Source organism: Callionymus lyra, chromosome 11, assembly GCF_982586985.1.
Source record: "Callionymus lyra chromosome 11, fCalLyr1.hap1.1, whole genome shotgun sequence".
In the NCBI taxonomy this organism is placed as follows: Eukaryota; Metazoa; Chordata; class Actinopteri; order Syngnathiformes; family Callionymidae; genus Callionymus; species Callionymus lyra.
In genome coordinates this window covers 22,025,569-22,039,992 of record NC_141828.1, presented here as the reverse complement: position 1 = coordinate 22,039,992, position 14,424 = coordinate 22,025,569, and the positions used below count along the sequence as shown (strand labels likewise).

At 37.3% G+C, this 14,424-nt stretch overlaps 2 protein-coding genes across 5 annotated transcripts; both read right to left on the bottom strand.

Annotated features, from left to right (window-relative positions):
• Window positions 1-242: 242 nt before the first annotated feature.
• Window positions 243-8,639, bottom strand: LOC148069614 (cone cGMP-specific 3',5'-cyclic phosphodiesterase subunit alpha'-like). The gene is made up of 22 exons (XM_087802314.1): window positions 7,882-8,639; window positions 7,669-7,821; window positions 7,106-7,195; window positions 6,072-6,212; window positions 5,938-6,012; window positions 5,779-5,843; window positions 5,648-5,714; window positions 5,536-5,583; window positions 5,315-5,464; window positions 5,057-5,200; window positions 4,326-4,391; window positions 4,115-4,261; window positions 3,936-4,043; window positions 3,756-3,865; window positions 3,234-3,321; window positions 2,957-3,057; window positions 2,257-2,364; window positions 2,112-2,175; window positions 1,859-1,933; window positions 1,022-1,105; window positions 809-959; window positions 243-744 (listed from the first exon to the last, which is right to left on the bottom strand). The coding sequence occupies exons 1-22, from the start codon at window positions 8,347-8,349 to the stop codon at window positions 707-709; spliced, it is 2,541 nt and encodes an 846-aa protein (XP_087658440.1). The 5' UTR covers window positions 8,350-8,639; the 3' UTR covers window positions 243-706.
• A 1,162-nt stretch (window positions 8,640-9,801) lies between these two features.
• On the bottom strand, window positions 9,802-14,408 carry LOC148069613 (uncharacterized). Of its 4 annotated transcripts, none has more exons than XM_087802315.1 (9): window positions 14,315-14,408; window positions 13,344-13,492; window positions 13,045-13,263; window positions 12,440-12,572; window positions 11,831-11,960; window positions 11,604-11,763; window positions 11,468-11,542; window positions 11,265-11,386; window positions 9,802-10,153 (listed from the first exon to the last, which is right to left on the bottom strand). In XM_087802315.1, the coding sequence occupies exons 2-8, from the start codon at window positions 13,482-13,484 to the stop codon at window positions 11,267-11,269; spliced, it is 978 nt and encodes a 325-aa protein (XP_087658441.1). In that variant the 5' UTR covers window positions 13,485-13,492; window positions 14,315-14,408; the 3' UTR covers window positions 9,802-10,153; window positions 11,265-11,266. The 4 variants fall into 4 exon arrangements, with proteins under 4 accessions (XP_087658441.1, XP_087658443.1, XP_087658442.1 ...); XM_087802317.1 differs by having other exon boundaries at window positions 11,831-11,957; XM_087802316.1 differs by having other exon boundaries at window positions 12,440-12,569.
• Between the last annotated feature and the right edge of the window lie 16 nt (window positions 14,409-14,424).

Here is a 14,424-nt window from a genome sequence, read left to right as displayed (position 1 = left end):
CGTGGATCAATCATTTTATAATCCAACACACCAGGTGTCCAAGCAATTAAAACAAAAAACATTTTTGAATCCATCTTGATGATCCAAAGTCAAACATGAATAATCCGCACAAGAGAATTTTGATCTGAAAATAAACTTTATTCTTTTGCTTGAGACTATGTGCAGACACAATTCTATATTTTACACTTCAGGTATTATGGAGGAGCAGGTACATAAGAAGCATATATGAATTACATGTTAGATTTCAAGTCCTTGTGCTCTCAACATCTTGTCTTGTGAGGTCACCACAACCATTTTACTTTATGTAAGCAGGAGATTTAAAATGGAAAATCCTCCAAACAGCTTATAACTTAATCCAATTTGGGCAAATCTTCTTACATCTCTCACCTGTTTTCTACGGCTTGACCCCTTGTTTATGCAAAAATATTGTCAACTCTCTACAAAATAAATATTTTTAAAAATATATTCTAATTATCTCTTATCAATGAGTGTCGTCAGGACGGAGGTAGTTTGTTGAACATTTGTTTCTGAGCATTCATTGCAGCACGAACATCAAGAAAATAAATGTTAGACTTGAATGAAGGTCGGGTGAATGACAAAGATAGTAAAAGAATAAACATCAAAGAAATAGACGATGAGTCGTTGTTTCATCTGTGGAGAGTATAAAAATATATAGAATGCATGACAAACACTCACTGGACAGATCTTAGCAGACGACACATGTCTTTGATTGTCCGCCCTCTCCTGCAAAAACAAGTTGAGGCTCAGCACAAACTTAGTCAGCGGGGAAATTAATTTCCACCCTCACCTTGTTGGTCTCCACCCTCCAGTCTTTTCTTCTCATCGTCCAGGGCCTTTATCTTGGCCTCGTGCACGTCTGCGAGCGCCCTCCACTCTTTCCTGTTGTTGTTCAAGCCATCAAACATGGGGGCGATCTCGGTGTGGAAGCGAGCAAACTCCTGCAAAATGTATTTTATTAAACGGACGCGGAACAGGCGGAGACTTCAAGAGACTCTCGAACCTTGTAGACGAAGGAGCAGACGAAATCAATGAAGCCACACTGCATCTTTGGAAGCTCGTCTGCGTGGTTTCTGTCCATCATTGGCTGGATTGTGAAAACAGATGTTTTAGTTTTGAGATCAATAATTCATCAACTATTATAACGTTGTTTTAAAAGAGCAACTAACGTGAAAACTCTCCTGATTAACTCACATGTTTCAAATGTTAAAGTAATTAAGATGCAGTAAGTCCCTCATCATTACCATGTTTTTAACTTATTACTTTATAAACTTCTCCCTGTCTGAATCTCAGCGAGATTGGTTACGAGAGCGGAGTCCATTATGACATAATAATGGTCTTCACTCCTCCTCCAGCCAGCTGTAATCACACCAGCTTTGTTTATACAAGGTGTCCCTTGGAGTTGGAGGCTTCCCAGATCGATAACGCACGGTGAGATCAATCAATTTTCTAATGTAAATATATCAATGAAGAGAGTTTTGTAGAAACAGACACATAATGATGAGTACAAAAGAGGTCTAAGATATATTTAAGACACACTTAAATGAACACATTAGTTGAACTTTCATGATTCTATGGGGCGACATAGCTCAGATGGTAGAGTGGTTGCCTGCAGTCCAAAAGGTTGCAGGTTCAATCCCAGCTCCAGACAAGCTTGTGTCGTTGTGTCCCTGAGCAAGACACTTCACCCTGATTGCTCCTGATGGTGAACTTGGCGCAAGTGTGCAGCCTACTCCCATCAGTATGTGTGAATGGTTGAATTTCCCCTAGCGGGACTAATAAGGGATTCTAAAAAAAAACAAAAACAAAAAAAAAACAAAAAAAAAAAAACACATCTTACAATGGGCTGTTGTTCCAGAACTGTCCTCTCTAGATCTCCCTGCTCCCAGAACTCAGCTGCCACCATCACTGCGACCTGCAACCAGAAAAACATCGTCACAGTGAGTTTCATTTTGTTTAATCTTCTTGTGTAAACAAAGCTTGTTGGGACTTGTAACTGTGAGGTTGTCTGTTTAAAGCTCTGCGTCGTAGTTCACTCCCGTCAGTGTGTGAGTGACTGGTCGGTGAATAAGCGAGAAGTGAGAGAAACCCACCTTGCTCTGAACCTCCCACGGCTTTGTGATGGCTGACAAATCACATGCTGTCATCATCATCGCCCTGGAACCAGCAACAACCACTTAAACCAGGATATGAAGCCAAACGTTCATTTGTATCTGGTGAGAAAAACCATCTGCTTACATGACAATCTCCTTCCTGGTCGCGTTGTTGGAGACGTAGCCGAGCTTTTCCTTCTCGTCTGCGATTCCCTCCATGGAATCAATAATCTTCTGGAACATTGTTCTTTTCCTGGAATGTCAGACAATTATCGGCTATTTTCATATCTTTGTTCTCGTTAACACAGTTTTTGCTAAATGAATTAAATAGTGAAAATAAATGATTCAAAACATGGAACATATTGTTTTAAAAAAACAATAATAAAATAACAAAACAAAATAAATAATATTAGAAAAAACAATGATAATAATAATAACAATAGGATGGATTAAAACATAAATAACCTTGACATAAAAACAACACACTTAACAAGACAGTAATAACAACAAAGTACATTTTTGTTTGGTGAAAACAACATTTAAAATAAGAATACAAATGTTCTTCTAGCTGCTTAAATCTCTATCATTTTTTATGATTTAGTGAAAGATTCTCAACTGACAAACTAAGAAAGAAATATATAAATGAATAGTTATTAATATAGTAATATTCACTGTATAAACTAAGCGTTAAAAAGAATGATTGATGAGCCAATATTTTCTTCAAACCAAAGTAAGTATGAGTAATGATTTATTATATCAATTCATCTTTTAAACTTTCTTGCAACAATAGTTTAATGTTTAATGTGTTTCACACACATTATTATTGGCAGATAAAAAAAACATACTTGAAGTAAAGAGCCAGGTCGGTGGCGATGATGCAAACTTCGAAGAGATGCTGGACTGACTCAAACTGACGCTTCTGAAGGTTCTGGAATATGTTCAAGTCCTACAGAGAAATGAGAGGAAAGTTTGAGCCTCAAACGGAGCGAGAGAGCGAGAGAGAGCGAGAGAGAGCGAGAGAGAGAGCGAGAGAGAGAGCGAGAGAGAGCGAGAGAGAGAGAGAGAGAGAGAGAGAGAGAGAGAGAGAGAGGGGTTAGTAGAGCATCAGTCGTCATCTCTCACCTCGTCCTCCATCAGAGTCTTGCTGTACTGCAGATGGTGTCGCTCCATCACCGAGGAGCTGTGCAGTTTGGCCAGTGGAGACAAACTCCTACAAAAACATTAGCAAGTCATGAGATGTATAAACAGGCAAGTTTATAATGGGGGAGACCCTTTGTTTTGTCTCCTACATACACCAGCACTTCTCATGACTCACTGAATGCAGAAAGTCAGTTGTATTGAATTAGATTCAGAGACTTAGAACTTAAAGCTGAAGAAATCCCACGAGAAATGTCTATAGTTAAACCCTGTTCAAGAGTGAGGGGACAACAGAGAGAGGACCATAAAAAGGTTTTTCTCTTTTGATACTCTTCAGAAGGATGGAGACACTTTTTCATGTCAAAAATGTCGCCAAAACTTCTCTTCTATTTGGTTTGCCAAAGCTGTATCATGACCACAATGATCAGGTATCGTGTGAGGTAACATCAGCTGGATGAAGACAACAAAGCAGATTGTGAAGCAGAAGTGTTGACTTGGTTCACTCACTTCGTCTGGTAGAGGTTGTTTGTTCCTCTGTGGTCGATGTCGTGGCAGAATCCCGCTGCAACCATTGCGAAGGCGTCCAGGTCAGAGAAGTACTTCTTCAGTTTCCCAGTCTGTCCAGGAACAAGGGCTGAGCCATTGAAAGGAATAGATGGAGAGCCATGAAGTTGAGGAGGGACTCACCAGGAGCAGAGTGAACATGGTCTGCCCTACGTTGAAGCCGTGACGCCAGTTGTGGTACGTGATGTCACGATATCCCCTCCGGACTGTGTACATCCACCTCGTCAGGATCTGGTGAGGAGTTCGACTGATTGTTAACAACTTTATTACTCACACATTTACACAAACTTGAGTGATGGTACCTCGGCTGGGACTTTGAACTTCTCTACCACTCCCAACTCGAAAAAGCAGCGGATGCCGCATTTGATCAGTTCTAACTCAGACAAGGGGAAGTCGCTGAAACGAAACTCTTGCAGCTCCACCGCCTTGGACTCTGGGATGTTGGATCTCTGTGTTCAGTAAAGACCATGTGATCAACTGATGTCGTCAGATCAAGCAGCGGTGGAGTCATACCAGCAGTTTGTACATCTCCTTCTGGTCGAGGTCTTCTGGTGTGGAGCCAAACTTCTCCTCAGTGTTCTGTGACATAACATAGACACAACGATCAGATGAGAGAGCAATAATGAATCCTCATACAAATACAATGACTGCTGGTTTTGTTTTTGAGTGATTCACTGGAGAGTTTTTTTTATAGGCAAGAATCTGGCGATACAATACGTTTCCCAATACAGGGGATACTGTAGTAACAAGAGTATATATTTTTAGTATTGTCGAGTACTATACTCTGGTGTTGCAGAATTTACAGATCACATGAGTAACTCTTTTAACTTGTTTTGAAACAAAAATATGTCCAAACGCAGCTTTAAAAGCTGCTCGAGTCCACTGTATCCTCTTGTCCTTAGTCACACAAAAATGAACATTGTAATCATATATAGATATAAATTACACACACCTTATTGAACTAGAAACCATAATATAACAATGGTGACATAAATATGACTGAAAACCAAAATTGAAAAAGATAAAAGATATAAAAAATAAAAATGTTGAATTAAAAAAATAAATTGATACAGGGCTGTCAAATATTGATACAATACCATGGAAAAGAATATCACCATAAATGGTTATTTTTTAACGCCCCAAGTTATGAGGCATTATGACATACATCAAGTTTTCATCCTCCGTCCTTAATTCTGATGTATATTGTCTTGTAAAGAACAATCCTCAGTGTTTTTTAATCTCACCAGGATGGTCTGCACATTACTGAGCGTGGCCTTGCTCTGGTACATCAACATTTCCTGTGCGACATCTTTCCTCCACTCCGTTCGGTTCAGCTTGTCGTATGTGTCACTGTTGAGAGTGGACCAGCCCAGGAACTGTGTCAGAGCCTGGACACAGTGGGGAGAGAAATGCTTTCAGGAAAATGCTTTCCATGTGTCATAAAAAATGTTCGAACATGTAAAAACAGACATGACTTAAACTGAGCTTGTTATCATCTGTACCTCAGTTATCTGTTCATCACTCTCCTCAAATGGTTTGCCGTCCTTCCTGTTAAAGAATGTGGCCACGCCCACGATTTCCTCCTTCTTGTTAACGATGGGAAGTGACAGAACGTTCTTGATCGTCCATCCCGACTCATCCACGGCCTCTTTCTGTCAACCCGACAGAAAACAGTATGTTTTGTTACTATGTGTTTGTTGTCGTTCATCTCTCACCGGCTCACCTGGAACTTAAAATACTCGTCCGCGTTGGCGTTCATCATGTTGCAGATCTGTGGAGGCATCGATATCCATAAATGACTCTGATGTCTATGCCACCACATCAGGGAAACTTACAAAACCATTTTCTGCCACATATGCGGGGAGTCCACTGACCAGAGCCCAGTGGTCTGCTGGCGGGCCGCTGTGAGGTCAAGAGCAGAATCAGAGGGTGTTTAGATTCTTGCAAAAAAAAATTCAGCACTTACGGAATAACTTTGATCTCCTCTTTATCCTCCAGCAGGTAGTCGATAATCTTGTAGAAGTTAATTTCCTGTTCACAAATGGTCCATTTTAAGATCATTATGTTTTTCATAACCCCTCGAACAAGGTTTAAAGATATATGAATTGAAACTTCCGTCACTCACTCTGCCATCTGGGGTTCTGGGACCCTTGTATGGCTCTTGCTCTCCTAGTTTGAACGCCCATTCGTCGAAGAATTCCTGCAGGAGAGTCAGCGTGTGAGACACTGAATGGAAACTCTGATATCAAACTTGAAGACCTTGTCTTTAGTCATGTCCAGCAGTCCAACAGAGTACCTCTCGCACTTGATGTAGGTCCTGACCGTGTACAGAGCTTTGTGAAACTGTCTCTCGATGTCCGTCAATTCTTCAAACACTTTGCTGGCCGACCACAATAAAACCTGCAAGCGATAGATTAATCCTGTCAGCACACATGAAGAATCATCTTTCAATTATTACTTGTATTAATGTCGTACAAGTTTACATTCTACACATTTTTTTTATAACTGTTACTAAGGTAAGGTAAGGTAAGGTAAGGTAAAACTTTATTGATCCCTCAGGAGGTCGCCTTTGGGAAATTGTTTTTTACCAATAGCCAGCAATTTTTCATAAACAATAAAAAAAAAAAAATAATACATAAAAAATAAAAGAAGAAGAACATAAAGAGGAAGAACAAGATGACACAATCTAAGTCTAAAGACAAAGACAAAGGACATAGGTCAAGGAAAGAAAAACAACAAAGACAAAGATACAGAGACTAACATGGAACAGAACATCCAGATACTTTCACTCCACTCCTGCCCCCGAACTCAGAATTGTACAATTTAATAGCCCGAGGGATGAATGATGTACTAACATTTTGATAAAGAAAAATATCTCTATTCAAAATATTAAATATAATTTTATCTAAATATATATATTTTTTACATGATATATTTACCTATACTATTAAAAATAAACTTCATTCATTAAACATATACAAACTTTTTTTGTTTAATGTTTGTAAGATATGTTACCATTAAAAGCTTTTTTAATGTTTTTTATTTAGCTTCCTAATGGTATACTGTCATTAATATACATTTAAACCTGATTTAAAATAATTTTGTCTACTTTGATAAATATTTTTTAGAGAACTACAAGAGATACTTTAAAAAATCTTATCAATGAAATTTGTTACGAATGTTTTCCGTTTCACAGAGAAATATTAGAAATGTTATTCAATCGGTTATTATCCTTTTCTATTTTAGATTTGTACTTCTTTCTTCCGACTCAGTTATGAAAGTAAAACGTTTACCTGGCTCCTCCTGGACTCCACATCCCACATGTAAGCATTGTAAGCTTGAAGGGCGACCGCAGAAACGAAGGTCACGTACTTATTAAAAAGCTGAACAGAAAAAAACAAGTTGAGGTAAACGCACACAGAACATGTTAAAGATAAAAACATCACAAGAAATAAGAAAGTCTAAGTCCTGGGATCAGCAGGATTTCCATAACTCTCAAATAACAACTAAGTTAAGTTTCTTAATAAACAGGACACAAGCAGGAAACTTGTTGCTAAATTTAGCCTTATTGCATCGAAGGATGAGTAGATATTCCAATGCAAATGTTTTTCAAACCTATGAAATAACTATGATCTATGTATGAAATGGTGTAAAATGTATTACAATTATTAACAATTGCATTAAAATAAATAACTAAAGAGGATGGTATTTGTTTAACAGTTTGTTTTAATTGTTTAAGCACTCTACAAATATCACTTACTTACTTACTTACTACTGTTTACTACGGGTAGTCAGGGTCAATCAGGCTTGTTAAGAAGATAAAAGGACACACAAGGACAGTAAGTGTTTCGTTCACCTCCTGGTCACTCTTGGAGAATTCTTCAGCTCCCTGCTTGTTGAGTGCCATCACCACACCGATGGGCTCTTTGCCACTCATGATGGGAGATGTAAGCATACACTTTGTCGTGTACTTGGTCTGTTTGTCCACAAAGTCACTGAAGTGAGAGTCCTGAGAATCAAAGGAGAATGTGTTACCTGTTGATAAAACACAGCACACGGATCAGCTCACCTTCTTCACGTCAGCAATATTCTGGGGCTTTTTGGAGTGAGCCGTCCAACCGACGACCCCCATGTCAGTGGGAAACACAATCTCTACATTAGGGTTCACCAGGTTTTTCTCAAATGGAGAGTTGTGGGTCACGTCGAAGAGAATGGTGCACAGCTCAGGGGTTCCGTTTCGAGCTCTGTAGCCGAAGTAGCTGCAGCGGTCTGCCTTGATCATCAGTGCAATCCTCTGCAGGATCTTGTGGAGAGACTTTTCCAGTATCTCGCTGCCCTTCATCTCCTTTACCAGCTCAAATATGAACTCAGCCTCCTGGATGGCAGTCACCTCATTGTAAGAGGCTGGATCCTTGACCTGAACCTGGTTGTTGAACGCTGCTGTGATAACATCTGCCTTGACTTTCTTCTCATAATACTCCTTTGCGAACGCTGGGTTATTGTCCATAAACTTCTCCACAGAGTCTTTGTCAGCCATTTTTCTTCAAGGATGAAACAAAATTGTCCTTGATAAAGCTGTTAGGAAGAAGCTGGACGACGTGTGTGCAGCAGTAAGAGTGACCTCAGTTCTCAGAGATTCATCATCCAAATGTCCACCTGAACGCTTCTCCCTTCTCTCGGGGAGCAGAATGAAGAGAGTGGCTTATGGACTAAGGGGATCCAAACGGCACTAATAACTGTGACGTTAAGGCCATAATACCTATGAGCTTCCTTAAGTAAATCCAGCAACGTGTCATTTTAGAAGCCAGAGATCTCTGGTGTTAAAGATTCAAAGAGAGCAAACATTAAAATTTAAATATTAATATTCCAAAATAAAATATAATATATAATATAAATATACATATATATATATATATATATATATATATATATATATATATAAATATAGGATATATAGGATATATATATATATATATATATATATATATATATATATATATATATATATATATATATATATATATATATATATATATATATATATATATATATATATAAGATATACATTTCAGTTAAATGTTAGCTGTTAAATGTTATCAATGAACATTCGTTACAAATGTTTTTTGTTTAATTCAAGTAATATATTAGCAATATAGATTAATCACTTATTATCTTTTCTATTTGGAATTTTATGATGCAAACAGAAGTCAGAAGAAAAAAGATCATTATTGTACACATTTGACTTGAATATTAATTGAAAAACAACACGACTCTTTATAATTTGCAGGGCTTTAAAGATAAAACCATAACCCGTCTGAGAAGAATATTCTTAACAGATATGTTTCAATAATGTAAAAATATGAAAATAGGAAGGCAAATTTTGTTTTCCTTTTTTTTCTCCGGTCAGATAGCAATGTATTAAAAGTGTGAATAAATTTTATTTTAAAGAAAAATGAATGTATTATGTTCTAATTTTTTATATCTTGCTGTCACTATAAGATGCCTCAACGTCAATGTTCTACTTTTAACTCGAGAACGGCACACTGTAAGAATCTAATAAGAAGCTTTTTAAAGAGCATCGCTGAAATATTAAGACAGTCCAAGAGTTTTACTGATATCGACCCTATTGGGCACATCATCCTACTAAGTGTGTATATGTATTGGGTGCCTTGCTGCCACACAGAGAGTTGCCATAACATGATTAAGTGGTATTTGAAACTGCTTTTTGGAGTTTAATTACTTCTGCTGGCAGAGAGACAATCTTATTATGAACTGAGATGAAGAAATCTGCCCAATGCCAGATGGCTAAATCGAAGTCAGAATTTCAAAATACTAAGAAACGTTCTTTTGTCTTTATTGGATGATTATTACATCACTTTAATCCATTTTTGATCTTCTGAGCAGCTAACACAATTACGTTGCTTTAAAATGTAATGCAAAACGATGTCTTGGTTTATTTAATAAAGTTAATGTGACATCAACACATGAATACATTCTGCTGGAACATGTTTATTGGTAAAATGAAGTTAAAGACAGAATCTGTTAACACTTTCTGTGCACAACTTTTTACTGCTCATATCGCTAACAACTAATACTTATCCTCATCTTTAAATAGCCCAGAAAAGAGATTATCTTACACAAGCTGTGTGTAAGATCTGCTAGGGGAGGGAGAACAGGAATTTAACTTTATAACCTTAAGGTCAAATTCATCAACTATAACGAGAACAACAAAAATAATTTGATTATGTGTTGTCTGTGGATGATGGTTGAACGTGTAGCACCTGATCAGGTGGAGTTGAGACGGCATGAACTGTTAGGACACTTTACATCAGCAAGTGGTCCTACATCATTCAGGGTCAAGATGAAAAGACAAAAGGTACAATTTCAATAACGTATAAAAAAACACAAATGTTATTTAATTTTATTAAAACTCACCTTTAATTAAAATTGTATTTAATAATAGTATGCAGCTAATCATGTTTTTTAATGAACGACAAAAATACACCACACTGCTCAAATGTATCAAAAACCTGCCTCTGTTTCAGTGCTTCTGTACTTCAGTGCTGCATTTTACATTGCTGACCTGCAGCTCCTTTTCCACTTCTTAACACATGGTTCTGTTCTTGGCCTGATCATGTTCACAATCCATATGGTTCAACTAGTCAACGTCATCAGAAAACAGTATATACATTTGACCGTTATGTTGACAAAACCCAATTGTATTGATCAATGAAGCCAGATGAAAGGAATCAGCTAATACAACTAAAGTCCTGTATTAGAGATATTACGTCTGGGAAATCCCCAAAGTTCCTTTTACTGAAGTTGGTCAACAACATCTTACACAACCCCTAACTAATGCTCTAGTCTTTCATAATTGACTCACTCCTGCTGCCGGAAGCACTGTGAACAATCTGGGTTAAACTTTGATCATGACTTAAACTCACACATAAAACAAATGTCACGGACTGCCTATTTACAACTTTGTTGCATTTAAAATAAATACGGCTTATTCTTCCCTTAGTTTTGATAAAGTTTAAATTCCTTCTCTTAACATTCACAGCTTTACATGACTGGTGGATGAGTTATTCACTCACCAAGCTCTCTCTCTGTGATTTCTACCTACTGACTGTCCCACACAAATTCCAACTCAATTTCCCCTAAAAGCTCCTTAGAGCCAACATTTTTCTCAGCACCTCAGGAGCATAGTGCTCGACCCAGGTTCTCACACACCTTGCCGTGATAGTGCCACCAGATCTAAGTATTTATTTAATTGAAGAATAGAGAGGTAATGTCTGAGTTTGATGGAGGTAGAAAGCAAAGCCAAAGCGTACCAGAAACAAAGAGCCTTGTAGTTAATATGGAAAGAGAGTAGCAAGTAGGACTACAGTGAATGTATAACTTTGAGATAAAAGAGCGTGAATGAACGTCACAACCGTGTGTAGCAATATTTACCATCAAAAGGTGGAGTTGTGTCTTTCGTGTCCCCTCAGTACCTTCACAATTTTAACCATTTTGCTCTTTAGTGAAGAAGAATCTTCTTGTTCATCCTGCATCTGCTGTGTGAGGATCTGTATCTACAGAAACAAGAGTAAGCCTAGATTATCATTTCAACCTTATATTTGGTTAGATAAAGTTGGTGAATGTCAGTGAACTACCTGATGCTCCAACTCAGCAATTGTCTTCTGGTTGGCTTTCTGAAGATCAGTTGTCCACTTCTGTGTCACTACTGACTAAAATACATTTTTTCCTTCACATTCTTTCCATATTTAAATAAACAATAACATTCTTTACCTGCAGCTCCTGATTAGCTGACCTAACCTGCTCGTCCTCTAACTCGGCCTCCAGCTCTTCCATCTTATCCCGCAGATGTTTGTTTTCGGTCTGATAAAATACCCTTTGAGTTCTCAGCTGTACCTTGAGCTTTTCTACCTCCGTCTCTGATTTCAAACACCTGGGTAAACACATGGAAAATCATCTAACTAGCTAGGGACAGTGACTCAAGACAGCATCTAACTGACCACTTCTGGCTGACCAGTAGGTCATGCTGGGTTTCATCAAGGCGTTGGCGAAGTTCATCCAATGCTTTCTTGGATTTTTCCAGGAGATTTGCATAGTGCTCATTCATCTGAATGATTCTGTCATCATCTTCTAGAAAAGCAACAGATTATCAAAAAAATAATTGCAGCGTAAAAATAAACAAAATCCTCACCCTGCACACAACCACCAAAATATTCTTAGCATTTTAATTTTCAGTTTGTTTACCAGTGAGTGAACTATAGTCCACTCTGGATACACTCTTTCTTTGCCTCCCTCCATATCTGACAGTTACTTAGGGCCACTTATAACAAGTACTTGAACTCATCGGACACCACCATGTTACCCTCATACCGACACGTATTTTTTCTAGTTTTAACTGAACTGACAGTTATCCACAGTAACGTGGTCAAATATCAAAAGTACTATATGCTAGTACTTTATGATACAAATGTAAATTAGTTTAAAAAGTGTTTCCTTATTTGAACTATAACATAAAAGTTCTCCTGACAATCTCAAATGCTCTCCGCTGGATGAGTAAAAAAACACTGAACCTGAAACTGATTCATGACAAGTTTTATTAAAAGTCTTACTATCTTTGTCTAAAAGAGCTTGTTTGGCTTCTACCAGCTGACCCAACCGCCACAACATTCTGCACATGGTCTCCTGGGAGCGGGAGCCTCTCTCCTGGTAGTGTTTCCCCCACTTGTTGTTCTCCTCCGACTCCTCCGGAGAAGTACAGAAAATAGCAGACAGACAAAAGTAACACCAACCGTTCAAACTATTCGAAAGTCAAATGATCATATATGTTACTATGATCTATTATTTTTACTTAATTACAACCTATTATGACAGGTTATATAGGCTTTTATGTGCGCAAAATAGCAAATAGAAACCTCAGATCGGTATTTAAGATAATGTGTTGAGGTTATTAATTGTTGCAAGAAGACACTTAGATTGACAAACGATATCTTATTCGGCTCAACAACTCTTTTTTTTCTCATTCATGGAAGAAGATGCAGTAAATTGGATCAAATGTTACTGCTGCCATCTAGCGGTCATATCCGGACTGGACTAAAAAGGCTTAAAATGAAAAGGTAACTACACAGAAAAAGTGCATCTTTAATTACATTTATACAAAAATGAAGACAGAAGATATATTCTTAATGTAAATATATGAATCCATTTTTATGCCAACCTTTTCAGCAGTAAGTCTTTCCTCCTCACACTTGGTTGAAATGGTCACATGCACATCCATTTTTTCTTGGTTCTGTTTGGCACAATTTGGACTGAGTCCACTTGCTTTGTCCATCATCTCGCCTTCATCCTTACACTGCCTCGACTTTGCCTTGTTCTCAAGTTCATCTGAGAGCAGCTTTAAGTTCTGCAAATTCACAGTTTGAAAGTAGAGAAACTTCTGTGAATAAAAGCACGATATTGGTTCAAAGTACAATTCAAATATGAATGCCCTCAGAGTCAGAGATATCATTGTTTTACCTCCATGAGCGTGCTTTGCCTCGAATGCTGATGGGATATGTCGAACTGAAGATTATCATTTTCTGCTTTGATGTCGTCCTCATCATAAGGAGAGGACGATATGTTACTCTCAAGGGGAGATGTTTGGTGTTTGAAACTCATTCTGTCCTCTGTCAAGAATAAACACATGTAACTAAAAGTACCTTGTATGAAGAGTAACTGTACTTGGATTAAGATCACACCACACCAAAACATTTTTTTAATCTTTAATCTAAAAGGCATTCTCTAGCATTTACTCCATTCTAAAAAAAATAATAATAAAACCTTGAATTATTATTTGATTGTTTTAACTCTTCGCTTCTTGTTGTAGCACATCAGGCACCTTTCTTCCATACACCAACAAAAATAATAATATAAGAAAGTTAAACTGAATATTTCAGCATTTTTACCGTATTCTTGATGATATTCAAGTTTATTCAAACAATAAAGCTTGTATATGTACGTAGATATTTAAATTGTTGCGCTAACTTGCTAGATAAGAAACTGCTAGCCTAATTATTGTTAAATAAAGTTAACTAAATCAATATATAAGGTTAAAATCGAGTAAATTATTTTCAATATTAGTAATAAATACAATTCAAACCCAAGTGAATTCTTTAAGGTAGTTAAATAGCAACTATGAAAAGTAGTTTTAGTTGAAGTTATCATTAGCCGTTAGCTTAAGGATGCCTTTAAAGAAGCAAACCGCTAGCTAACACACTGCTAGCTTAATTATTATTAAAGTTAACTAAAGCAATAAATAAAGCTAAAAGTAAATTGTATTCGATATCAGCAAAACATTCATTTCAAACCCAAGTGAATTCTTTAATGTAGTTAAATATCAAATGTGATATCGTTTACAAGTGAAACTAGATCAAGTTAACATTAGCCGTTAGCTTATAAATGCATTCAAAGTAGGACACTTTAGACAAAGAAGAAACAAACATACTGACCGTTGGTAGATGTATTTTCCTCTAAATTTAAAGTACATACAGTATTTTTCAACAAATTCGATTTTTTTCCCCCCACCGTCTCACTGCACACGTGTGCGCGTTACCTCCCC

Excerpts from the sequence above, each read along its gene's own strand:
- LOC148069614 (XM_087802314.1), bottom strand. The coding sequence starts at position 8,349 with ATGGCTGACAAAGACTCTGTGGAGAAGTTTATGGACAATAACCCAGCG. Across the intron at positions 5,844-5,937 it reads CCAGAACCCCAGATGGCAGA|GAAATTAACTTCTACAAGAT; the intron begins GTGAGTGACGGA and ends ATTTGTGAACAG. Across the intron at positions 3,322-3,755 it reads AACAACCTCTACCAGACGAA|GAGTTTGTCTCCACTGGCCA; the intron begins GTGAGTGAACCA and ends ATGTTTTTGTAG.
- LOC148069613 (XM_087802315.1), bottom strand. The coding sequence starts at position 13,484 with ATGAGTTTCAAACACCAAACATCTCCCCTTGAGAGTAACATATCGTCC. Across the intron at positions 11,543-11,603 it reads CAGCTAATCAGGAGCTGCAG|TCAGTAGTGACACAGAAGTG; the intron begins GTAAAGAATGTT and ends AATGTATTTTAG. Across the intron at positions 11,387-11,467 it reads TTGCTGAGTTGGAGCATCAG|ATACAGATCCTCACACAGCA; the intron begins GTAGTTCACTGA and ends TTGTTTCTGTAG.